This window comes from Theropithecus gelada, chromosome 5 (genome assembly GCF_003255815.1).
Source record: "Theropithecus gelada isolate Dixy chromosome 5, Tgel_1.0, whole genome shotgun sequence".
In the NCBI taxonomy this organism is placed as follows: domain Eukaryota; kingdom Metazoa; phylum Chordata; class Mammalia; order Primates; family Cercopithecidae; genus Theropithecus; species Theropithecus gelada.
Genome location: NC_037672.1, coordinates 147,830,528 through 147,843,667, shown reverse-complemented (window position 1 = coordinate 147,843,667; position 13,140 = coordinate 147,830,528). Strand labels below are relative to the sequence as shown.

The window sequence follows — 13,140 nt, the reverse complement described above, 5'->3', positions numbered from 1 at the left end:
ATTTAGGGTGAATAGATTAGTCTTTTTGAGTTCCCTATATACAAAATAAAGGAGTTGGATCAGGTGGTATCTCAAGTGTTTCGAGCTTGTGAATATTTATGACTAGGTATTTATATCCAGTTTTCAATTGATTTGTGTAAGTAATGAAAAAATGTGGACTTTGGAGACAGGGTGTGAATCCTGATTTATAGTAATTATTAGCTGTATAAGCTCAGGCAAAAGAGTCTCGCTGTCACCCAGGCTAGAGTATAGTGGCACAATCTCTGCTCACTGTAACCTCTGCCCCCCGGGCTCGAATGATTGTTATGCCTCAGCCTCCCAAGTAGCTGGGATTACAGTTGCCCGCCACCACACCTGGCTAATTTTTGTATTTTTAGTAGAGACGGGGTTTGCCATTGTTGGCCAGGCTGGTCTCGAGCTCCTGACCTCAAGTGATCTGCCTGCCTCAGCCTCCCAAAGTGCTGGGATTATAGGCATGAGCCACCGGGCCTGGCTTGTGTCTTAGTTTCTAACAAAAAAGCTTGAAAAATATATATAATTTTAAAAAGAGAAAAAAGCTTTTAGAATAAGGATATAGAGAAAGGAAAAAAATATTTATTTTTTGAGACAGGTGAAGTGTAGTGGTGTGATCATAGCTCACTGCAGCTTCAAACTCCTGGGCTCAAGTGATCCTCTCACCTCAGCCTCCTGAGTAGCTGGGACTACAGGCATGTGCTACCACATCTGGCTAATTTTTTACATTTTTTTATAGAGACGGGGTCTTACTGTATTGCTCAGGCTGGTCTTCGACTCCTGGACTCAAGTGGTCCTTCTACCTGGGCCTCTGAAAGTGCTGGGATTATAGGCATGAACCACCACACCCGGTTAGAGAGTGTGTGTGTGTGTGTGTGTGTGTGTGTGTGTTTTAATGAGACAGAGTCTTGCTCTGTCACCCTGGCTGGAATGCAATGGCACAATCTTGGCTCACTGAAACCTCAGCCTCCTGGGTTCAAGCGATTCTCCTGCCTCAGCCTGGCGAGTAGCTGGGGCTACAGGTGTGCACCTCCACACTTGGCTAATTTTTTGTATTTTTAGTAGAGATGGGGTTTCACCGCGTTGCCCAGGCTAGTCTTGAACTCCTGAGCTCAGGGGATCCACCCACCTCCACCTCCCAAAGTGCTAGGATTACAGGCATGAGTGACTGCACCCGGCCTTTTTTTTTTTTTTTTTTTTTTTAAATTATAAGTTCTAGGGTACATGTGCACAATGTGCAGGTTTGTTACATATGTATACATGTGCCATGTTGGTGTGCTGCACCCATTAACTCATCATTTACATTAGGTATATCTCCTAATGCTATCCCTCCTCCTTCCCCCCACCCCACTACAGGCCCGGGTGTGTGATGTTCCCCGTCCTGTGTCCAAGTGTTCTCATTGTTCAGTTCCCACCTGTGAGTGAGAACATGTGGTGTTTGGTTTTCTGTCCTTGCAATAATTTGCTCAGTATGATGGTTTCCAGCTTCATCCATGTCCCTACAAAGGACTTGAACTTATCCTTTTTTGTGGCTGCGTAGTATTCCATGGTGTACATTTGCCACATTTTCTTAATCCAGTCTATCTTTGATGGACATTTGGGTTGGCTCCAAGTCTTTGCTATTGTGAATAGTGCCGCAATAAACATACACGTGCATGTGTCTTTATAGTAGCATGATTTATAATCCTTTGGGTATATACCCAGTAATGGGATAGCTGGGTCAAATGGTATTTCTAGCTCTAGATGTAGAACCTTGAGGAATCGCAACACTGTCTTCCACAATGGTTGAACTAGTTTACCATCCCAACAGTGTAAAAGTGTTTCTATTTCTCCACATCCTCTCCAGCACCTGTTGTTTCCTGACTTTTTAATGATCGCCATTCTAACTTTTTTTTTTTTTTTTCCCCTGGAGTCGGAGTCTCACTCTGTCACCTAGGCTGGAGTGCAGTGGTGCAATCTTGGCTCACTGCAACCTCCATCTCCCAGGTTCAAGCAATTGTCATGCCTCAGCCTCCCAAGTAACTGGGATTACAGGTGTGAGCCACTGTGCCTGGCAGAAAATATTTTTTTATAACTGTGCAATGTGTTTGTGTTTTAAGCTAAATTTGACTTCAAAAGAGTCAAAAAAAATTTTAAATTAAAATGTTTATAAAGCTAAAATGTAAGCTAAGGTTAATTTCTTATTGAACAAAGAAAAGTAGTTTTTAAAAATAAATTTAGTGTAGCCTATATTAACAGTGTTTATAAAGTCTACTGTAGTGTACTAGACCTACACATTTACTCACCACTTACTGACTGACCCAGGGCAACTTCTAGTTTTATAAGCTCCATTCATGGTAAATGTGTTATGTAGGTACCATTTTAAATATTTTATATTGGATTTTTACTATACCTTTTCTATGTTTATATTTGTTTAGATACACATTTCTAAACCTTACATACACACATATAAGGGCTGGGAATGGTGGCTCACACCTCTAATCCCAGCACTTTGGGAGGCCAAGTCTGAAAGATGGCTTGTGGCCAGGAATTTGAGACCAGCCTGGGCAACATAGCGAGTCTCAATCTACACACACACACGCAAACACACACACACACACACTAGCTGGGATGGTGGCATGCACCTGTATTTCTAGCAACTCAGGAGGCTGAGGTGGGAGGATCACTTGAGCCCAGGAGTTTGAAGTAACATAATAGTGAACCAAGATTGCGCCACTGGACTCCAGCCTGGGTCACAGAGCGAGACTCAGTCTTTTGTTAAAAATTGAAACGTTACAAAAATAAAAATAGATATACAAATACATATATTGTATTACAGTTGTCTGCAGGCTTCTGTACAGTAAATAAGCTATACAGGTTTGTAGCCTAGGAGCAATAACCTATATTATAGAGCCTAGGTATATAGTAGGTGATACAATCTAGGTTTGTGTAAGTACGCTCTGTGGTGTTCACATGATGAAATTGCTTAATGATGCATTTCTCAGAACATGTCTTCATGATTAAGTGATGTATGACTATAGTTTTGCTTAGTTTATATGTTTCTTTAGTCCAGTGACTTACAGCTTTAAACAGATCTTAACATTTTTCTGAAGAAAATAGTTGCTTTAAGGAGAGGCCTCTAGTGCCTGCCTGCTTTTGACCAAGAACCACATTGACTCAAGTTTTAGTATTCATTTATAAGATGGGATAATGCTAAGTTAATCATGGAGTCTTTTTATCTGAATAAAACTAGACCTATCACTTTTTGCTGTGAAAGTATACTTTTAAAAATACATGCTAAAACATTATTTATGAGAGGGAAAACAAAAGTTTACAGTTATAAGTTGGCTCTTATATTTGTTTACCTTTTATTTTAGTGTTTCATACATGTGTTTTAATTTTATTCTTTCGTGTGGATTTTCTTCATTTTTAAAAGGCTTTTCTGTTTCATGAGGCTTATACAAAGTAATTTATTTGAATGCTGTTAAGTTTTTTGGAATTTTAAATCTTTATAGCTATTTTTAAAATAAAACAGAAACTTACGCCCTGAGGCTCTTCAAATTATTGTTTAATAAAGCTTAGAGTAGAACTGTAGTGATTCAGTAAGTAGGTGAACAATTTTTAGCAGCTGTTAAAAATTCCACTGGAATTACTGGAACAAAATTTTCTTTTCTCTAAAAGTATCTATTCTGAAGATTTTAAAATACTTTTATACATACAGTATTGAAGTGATGCTTTTTCCTTTTTGTAGTCATTTTGAATCTCAATATCACAAATTTATAACATGGTTCTTGATAAAGAACTGATGTGTAAAGAACTAATGTTGCAGAATGGGATGGCTTTTGCAGAGTTACATCAGGATACATGCTGCTGCTATAAAAAGCCAAAGAAACTCAATTGCAATTTTATTGTCCAGTTTGATAGATTTCCTGCCACCTTTGTAGCAGGGAAGCTGTTTGTCACTGTATACCTCTCCTCCAGCAGCTGAACTGGGTTTTATAAGCAGTAATAGGCTCTTCCAGTATAACTGCACTATGTTGGTTACTTTGATTTCAGGGTTTTAAAGTGTGCACCTAGTAACCTTTGTGATTTCATTGTCTTATTTGTTGTCTAGGTTTTCATTTTTTTTGTTTGTTTTTGGCTTCAAATTGAACATTTTTCTGTGCTTAAGTACCTTTTTCACTGGGTATGATAAAATGCTTTTACTCATTAATTAAAATTTAAATTAAGGCATTTAAACTCTTCTGAATTATGATAATTTTCTAAACACATAATTTTCTAAACAAAGAAAACTAATACCTTAGATACTGTGTTTTGTGTAGACTCATATTGCCATAAGGTAGAATGGGTTTATCACTTAAAATGAATAAAGATTAGTCACGCTGGAGTTAAAAGTATGATATGAATTGGATTTCCTCCTAAATAGTGAATTTGAGGATAAAGTCCTTAATTATCTTGGATTATTTGAAATATCTGAAGATTTTACTTGCTATTTACTATAATCTGATGAAATATCTGAAGTATAAATTTCAGTCACTGTAAAAACTACCATTTAGATTGGGTAAAAGCATGTGGAAATAAGATTTTTTTTTTTTAAAGAATTCTCTAATTGGTTTATTGAAATTATTTTTAAAATCATAAGATATGAACTGGCATACAGAAAAATTTATATGTGTTTATGGTGACTGTATGATAAGATTAAAAGTGACTTGTTTGAAGAAATTTCAAAAGTTACAAAATTGGCCGGACATGGTGGCTCATGCCTCCCAGCACTTTGGGAGGTCGAGGCAGGTGGATCACTTTAGGCCAGAGTTCGAGACCAGGCTGGGCAACACAGTGAAACCCTGTCTCTACTAAAAATGCAAAAATTAGCCAGGAGTGGTGGTGCATGCCTATGGTCCCAGCTACTGGTGGGTAGAGGAATGAAAATCACTTGAATACGGGATGCTGAAGCTGCAGTGAGCTAAGATCGTGCCACTGCACTCCAGCCTGCGTGATGGAGGGAGATACCTCACAAAAATTACAAAAATAAAAAAGTTACAAAATTTCCACATTTCATGGATTGTCAGCACTTTATACCTTATTTAATTGCTAAGTAATTCTTGAAAAATACCTGATTTCTGTGTGAGTGTTTGTGTGTGTGTTTTTACCAAATTTAAATGGTACTTTATAAAAAAAAAAAAGAGAGAGAGAGACAGGGTGTTGCAGTGCTTCCCAGGCTAGAGTGCGGTGGTTCTTTACAGGTGCCATTTTATATAATACACTATAGCCTCATACTTCTTGGCTGAAGTGATCCTCTCCCTTCAACTTCTCCAGTAGCTTGGACTGCAGGCATGCATCTTTGTTCCTGGCTAAAAGTATTCTTAGCTTTAACAGTTGAAAACCAAATAGCATTTATTATTTCAAAAAAATTGAAATAATAGGTTTTCATTACAGGAAATCTTGAACCCAGCAGAAATGCATACACAGAGAAAACAAAAATTACCCATTATCCAAACACCTTTGTATAACTTATTATTAACATTTTGGCGCGAGACCTTTTAGTCTTCTCTTTTATACATAATCTACACATACATAGTATTTGCTAACAAAATGTGATCGTATTTTTACTATTTTACAGTATTATTTAATGATATCTTTCTTACATGAATTTAATGTCTGCATATTATTTCACATTATGGAGAAGTAAGGAGCATAAGATTCAGCTTCGATGTAACATTTGAATGTTATCAGACCACTTAAAATTCTAGGAAGGAGTGATCGTGTAAATGATTCAAGTTTTCTTTTTATATTCCAGCATTCTCCAAAATTGTATTTAGAAAAACTGATGGAAGAGAGATTTTAAAAATCTGTTGATTTATATTATAGTCATACTTTATCTGTTCCTTATCATTGAGCAATGATGAGCCTGGTTCAATACTGTAACCCTTATTTTGTAGTATAAATTCCTATAAGTGGAATTTCCAGAGGAAGGAGTCTGTACATGTTTTAAAAAGTTTTAGTAGATATTGCTAAATTGCCCTCTAAAAATTTGTTTCAGTTTATACTGTAGATTTGCATGAAAGCATCTGTTTAGAATGTTTTTGAGAAATTAAAATTGATCAAGATGACTTTTTAAAAAACGAAAAGATTAGAAGTTATTTGCTGCAATATTCTTTTGTCAGTGTTTTTAAATGGAGATAGTACTACCAACCTTTAGAATTGCTCCTTATTATGTCAGTAATGCTTGATTTTACCATTATATCTGTTACCTATACCATTGTTGTACATCAGAGTCTCTATAAAAGATCTCATGAATGTGGTGGCAATCATTTTGACTTACACTCATTGATAATACAAATGGGAAGATCCACCTGTTTTTAAAGATATATGTTATTTATCAAAGGTTGGTAACTTAATCAGAAGTTAACATCATATTTAGCTGGTATTTTCATATGAAAACAGACACTGAAAAAGATGCATTTGCTTAAAAACAAAGTCCGTTGCTAAACATCGCCTAACAGTTTAAAAAGTCTAAATTTTACAGGTTATACGGTTTTAATATATAGGTTAAAAAGATAATATTAACATCTGGATGTATTGTGTTTATCTTTTATCTACTAATTAGTAAATTTGAGTGCCAATTAAGTTGAAAGTAATGGCAAAAGAAATATTATAGTCATTAGCTCATAAGTATCTTTAGTAGTTTATGGAAGTGCTTTCCAAACATTACAAACAGCTATAGATTAGCTATCAAATGATTGTGAAGATTAATGACTAGTCTTTTAGTTGGGTAATTTAGAACAATATCTGGCAATTAATTGGAAATTATCAGTTTTAAAGTCACAAATATCTTAAGGAAAACAGCATCCAAAAAGATAATACTGATAATTGTTCAATTGCAAGTTAGCTTTTAGACCATTGGATAAATTAAATTAAGGGCAAATTTGAAAATCAACAGACTTTAGAATTTTAAAAGCATTTCAGATTCTGAAGGTAAATGCTTTTCTATCCATGGTTTTATACTCTGACTATTAATCAAGTATGAAGTGAGAATAAATACTTTTTCAGATATTTGAGATCTCAAAACATTGAAACAAAGAAACACATACATCCTTTCTTAAGGCACTGCAGGATATTGCACAAAAGGAGAGAATAATACAAAGAGAAAGAAATGAAATATAAGAAACAAGAGACAACATAGAATAGAGATGAAGGGGATCTCCAGGACTGTTTTAGAAAGGGAGATCCCAATAGCAGCTATGTAGTAGACAGATGACAGTCCATCTGGACTGGAGCAGTTTCACTCAGGAGAGGGGGACCTGTATTCTTATTAGGAGTACTTAGCTTGCTTGCCTTCATCATGTGCTGATTAAATTCCTGTTTTCCTGTCTAATGTGAATCACCTGAAGATTCTCACTTCACTCCACAAAAACATGCTGTGCTTTGACCTACTTCTTAGGGTAGAGGTTCACCATGGTGAGCTTAGAAGTGAAAACTATAAAGTATTTTATGCCAATACACTCTACCTGGCATACACCACCTCTGATTCTCCAGTTCTCTTGACCTCTATATTTCCTGTATTTCCTAATGACTTGCCTATAAGACTTCCCAGAAATAGCTTTACATATTCTCTCAAATCAGCTGAAGCCTTGCTGCAACTCACAGATTCTGTGTATCTTGTCTTTTCTTTTTTTTTTTTTTTTTTTTGAGACGGAGTCTTGCTCTGCCGCCCAGGCTGGAGTACAGTGGCCGGATCTCAGCTCACTGCAAGCTCCGCCTCCCGGGTTCACGCCATTCTCCTGCCTCAGCCTCCCGAGTAGCTGGGACTACAGGCGCCTGCCACCTCGCCCGGCTAGTTTTTTGTATTTTTAGTAGAGACGGGGTTTCACCGTGTTAGCCAGGATGGTATCGATCTCCTGACCTCGTGATCCGCCCATCTCGGCCTCCCAAAGTGCTGGGATTACAGGCTTGAGCCACCGCGCCCGGCCGTGTATCTTGTCTTTTCTTGGGAGCCTCACTTGTGGCAGTATTGCTCTTTAAAATACAATTGACTAGATTTGTGTTAGATGTAGTTTTTTAAACTAAACATAATGGATAAGTTTAGTATATAGACAGTAAAACTGTCCTTTAAAATTATCTCCCAAAGCTCTGTCCTCCAGGTAAAACGGTAAACAGTGAACAACAGAAATATCAGGATAATGATTTCCTTCTGATTGTAGTGGAGAAGTAGGGAGTACAGTTTGGGCAGGGCATGTAGGGGAATTGTGAGGTACTGGTAATGTTTTACTTCTTGACATGGGCGATAGGTATGTGAAATTAAAAAAAAATTGTTATTTCTTAACCTGTACATATAAATTACATGCACTCATGTTTATTGATCCATTGTATAATACAAATTCTAAAAACCTTTAATATAAATAAAATCAAAGCAAATGATTATTGAAAACTAAAGTCATTCTATAACACAGGCTATTGTAGAAATAAATGGCCTATTTTCAAAATGACCGTGAGGTTGGTAATATGTAACTTGCTTTCTTTTGATAATGATAATTGTTTATTCATGCAGAAATGCTCTCTCTAAAGTCAGTTTTCCCAAAAGTAGGCTAACCAGTCCTTTTTTTTTTTTTTTTTTGGAGATGGAGTCTCACTTTGTCACCCAGGCTGGAGTGCAGTGATGCTATCTTGGCTCACTGCAACCTCCGCCTCCTGGATTGGGTTCAAGCAATTTTCCTGCCTCAGCTTCCCGAGTAGCTGGAATTACAGGTGTGTGCCACCACGCCCAGCTAATTTTTGTGTTTTTAGTAGAGACAGTGTTTCGCCATGTTGGCCAGGCTGGTCTCAAACTCCTGACCTCAGGTGATCCGCCCGCCTCGGACTTCTAAAGTGCTGGGATTACAGGCATGAGCCACCATTCCCAGCCACTGATCTTTTAAAAAGGGAAATCAGATTGTCTTCCCTACACTCTTAATTCTCAAACGGCTCTCTTAGAATAAAATACAGTCTTTAACACAGTCTATAATGTTCTACAATCATAATCTAGCTCGTGGCCACATCTTTGACCTCATTTTCTTTAGTTCTCAGTTTATTGCTTTATTATTATTCATCATACATGCCAAGCTTATTTTAGCTCCAAAGTCTTTGCATTTGTTCTTCTCTGCCTCAAACTCTTTTCTTTTTACATGGCTTGCTCTCTCTTTTATTCTTGCCTTTGTTCAAATAGAACAGAGAGGCTTGCTGCAGTTACACTAGTAAATACACCTTCTCACCTAGACTGTCATCACAGTTCTTCTCTGGGTACTTCCACCTCCCTTCAAAGCTCTTATTACTATTTGACATTATCTTACATATTCGTGTGTTTATTTTCTGATACCTTCATTAAAATATAAGCTCCATGAAGTCAGGAACAATGTGTTCATCACACAATGCCTGGCATGCTACCGATGTTCTGTAAATTTTTGTTGAATGAATATGAGGAATTGGTCAATTAAAATACAGAACCCGTGTCAAATAAAATATTGTCATTGTGAATGTAAAAGAAATGGATATTTTGTTAATGTGATTATGTCATTTTACTGTTTAGTGAGGGATACATGCATTTATTGTTGAAATATTATAAAAGGATTTCTAAGTTTTAGAATTAACAACATAGTTACAATTAGGAAAAATACAAATATTCACAGGAAAATATTTATTCCCGGAACGTTTTTGTTTTTAGGTATATCACATGGCATGAATGTTCTGTATATGTCATGAGTAAAGGCGAGTTAATATCAATAGAAGGAACTTTTTGCATTGAGAGTCATTTTTACTTTTGTTTGCTTTTCATCTATGTGTATACTCTTGTGATTCAATAAGGCCTATTGATGTTTGTGGATAAAAAGATCAGCTTTTCTTCCTTGATTGTCCTTCCGTCCTCTTATACTATGGCTCAATAAAGATTTATTCAATGAATGTTCAGCTTACTCTATATAATAATGTAGATTACAGAAACAAACACTTTTGGAATAAATAAACTATAATTAGGCTTATACTTTCTGCATGTATTATAGTTTTTTCTGGCATTTTTGTTGCAAGAGGTGATGGGGGCTACCATTGAAACACCAATGGAAATCACATGTTGGTGGATATGAGATAATCCTTAGAAAGATTTTAAAAATTCTAAATCTTGTGACATTAACAAGTACAGCACTCTCTAAAAAAAAAAAAAATTTACTTTTTCAGTTTTTTTTCCATTTGGGTAAAAGGCAAAGCATGATATAGGAACGTTCATGGTGCCTAATATATATAATAGTCGCTCAGATATAAATGGAATGAGTAGATGTATGGATGGATCAATTGAAACATTCAGACTATTTTCGACTAAACTTTGGAAATTATGGTTAACCTTTGGAGGAAGGGCTGGATCTTTTTTCTCCCATTGCTAAAAGAATTTGTTTTCATTAGTTTAGTGAGATAATGGTTTTGTAGCTTAATAGATATATATAGAGCTACTGTAATGGTGAGCATAACTGATATTTTTAATCTCTCCTGCGGACAAGTCCTGGGGAAATTGGTATTCATAGCAGTTGAAACAAGTGTTATCCAGTGCATAAAGCACTTCCCAATAGTACATACTTAAATTCTGGTACAAGTTATGGTGGCCAGTAGAATAGTGTATCTTTTTCCTATACATCTTTAATAATAGGCTAAATAATTATGTTCTTCTTGTGGTTTCATGCTATGCTACTTGTTAACATTAAAATTGGCTGTAGTTTTTAATGAATATTTAGATTTCTGTGAGTGACTTACATTTATCATTCTACTAAAATAAAATATAGGAAAATTACGTTTTATTATATTATATAAAATATGTATTTGAAAATTATTTAATTTTATATTTTGTATTCTGTGTTCATTTCTCATGCATATTTTAACTGAATGTATATTTTTCACCTAGGTCACTTTTGAAATACACAGAGAAAACCTTGCCAATATATTTAGGGAACAGCAAGGAAAAACTGATGAAGAAATAGGGCTGTGTTCTTCAACTTCAGTTCAAGCAGCCTCTGGCATTAGAAGGGATGTTAACTTTTCAGTAGGATCCCAGCAACCAGGTACGAAGGATTCTCCTGTCTATCCTCATTTCACCACAAACGGTAATGAAAATTCAAGTATAGAGAAGACAAGTTCACTAGAATCTGCATCTAATAGTGAACTGCAAATTACTAATGCATCTTATGAAGAAATGAAAGCTGAGCAAGAAAATCAGGAGTTACCAGATGACGGCACTTTGGAAGAGACACGGACAAATGAAACAAGGAATGCAGGTGATTTAGAAGTATCTTCTGACTTAATAGAAGCTGTGACTATTTCCTCTAATTCTTTTACAACAACTGGCAAGGATTCAATGACTGTCAGTGAAGTAACTGCTTCTATAAGTTCTCCTTCAGAAGAGGATGCTTCAGAAATGCCAGAATTCTTGGATAAGTCTGTAGTAGAGGAAGAGGAAGACGATGATTATGTGGAACTGAAAGTAGAAGGCAGTCCTACTGAGGAAGCTAATCTACCCACAGAGCTCAAAGATAACAGTTTGTCTCCAGCTGCATCGGAAGCCAGTGAAAAACTGGACATGTTTGGTGATGATCACAAATTAGTATTTCAAGAAGGAAAACCTGCTGCTAAAAAGCAAACTGATACTGAAACTCAAGATTCTAAAGATTCTGGAATTCAGACTATGACAGCATCAGGGTCTTCAGTTATGTCACCAGAAACTACTGTTTCCCAAAAAGCTGTAGAATCAGACCTTGGTCAGATGCTGGAGGAAGGGAAGAAAGCAACTAACCTCACTGCAGAAACCAAATTACTTAGTGATGGTCATGGTAGTGTCTCTGAGGCTTCTTCTTCTGAGCAAAAGATTGCCAAGTTGGATGTTTCCAGTGTTACTACAGATACTGAGAGGCTGGAGTTGAAGGCCAGTACAAACATGGAAGCACCTCAGCCTCATCGACATGTGCTTGAGGTGATTTTATATATTGTCGACTTCAAGTATTTTTGCACTGACTTAAAAAAGAGCATGTGTACATACTTAAATTTATTTTATTTTGAATTTGGTTCACATGCTATTTGCAATTAAATAAATGCAGTGAATGTGAAGATTGTATTTCAGATCGTTAGCACAGTGTTTGACAGTGAATGTGAGTTCATTAAATGACAGCTTTTATTATTATTTTTACCATAGCCTCAGCAAAAGTTACCACTTTGAAGGATTGGTATAATTTTAGTTTATAAAACAAATATTGGAAACACTTGCATTTTACCTTTTATTTGACTAACCCAATCCTAGTACATTAGTTTTCCAGCAAACTCTAGGGCCACCTACCTGCCAGTGTATAATTTTAGTTGCCAAGCATGTGATTTAGAAGTGTCTTATGAAGTCTATAAGAGAGAGGAGTCTTTGTGAGATCTAGAGGCACAGCCTTCTCCTCTGTCTGTATCGCAGAGTGACCCATGAGACAACGCTTGGTAGCATGTTGTCATTTTCCACTTTATTCAATTCTTATCCTCTATCCCGCCTTCCTTTTTTTTTGTTTTTGTTGGTTGGTTCTTCATTATGTTATCTCTGTTTTTATTCTTCATTCTAGCCACTTCATAATCCAGATGCCACTTAGATTTTAAATACTGCCTTTCTTTTAGGCTAAGACTAAAAACTAAGAACTGTTACTTGATTCCTTTATAAAATGCTACATAGTGGTAATACTTAACGTGGTTCCAAGCTAATTACTTTCGAATTGCGGTAGTTTCGCACTTTTGATAGCTTTGCTTACATATTCTAAAATATTAATGTTATTACTCATTGATAATTTTTCTCTCTCTAATTTGGTTCTTATAGTGTCTTAAAAATGTGTTAGATGAATTGCATAGAAGCTACTAAATTATTTACTTTGCTAAAGCCTCCTGCTGAAGTTGAACCTATTTTATTACTTTTTAAATTTTCTGTATTAGATATCAAGGCAACATGAGCAGCCAGGGCAAGGAATAGCACCAGATGCAGTTAATGGACAAAGGAGGGATTCCAGATCTACTATGTTTCGTATTCCTGAGTTCAACTGGTCTCAGATGCATCAACGTTTGCTCACTGATCTATTATTTTCAGTAGAAACAGATATACAGATGTGGAGAAGGTTTGTC

The 13,140-nt window shown here is 36.1% G+C and overlaps 1 protein-coding gene across 2 annotated transcripts in view; it reads left to right on the top strand.

The window, feature by feature from the left end:
• LRBA (LPS responsive beige-like anchor protein) overlaps positions 1-13,140 on the top strand; it is a 756,763-nt gene that overhangs the window by 148,658 nt on the left and 594,965 nt on the right. For both annotated transcript variants that reach the window (XM_025385122.1, XM_025385123.1), the window contains 2 exons: positions 10,910-11,971; positions 12,955-13,133. In XM_025385122.1, coding sequence (XP_025240907.1) covers positions 10,910-11,971; positions 12,955-13,133 — 1,241 coding nt within the window. The remainder of the gene's footprint in view (positions 1-10,909; positions 11,972-12,954; positions 13,134-13,140) is intronic.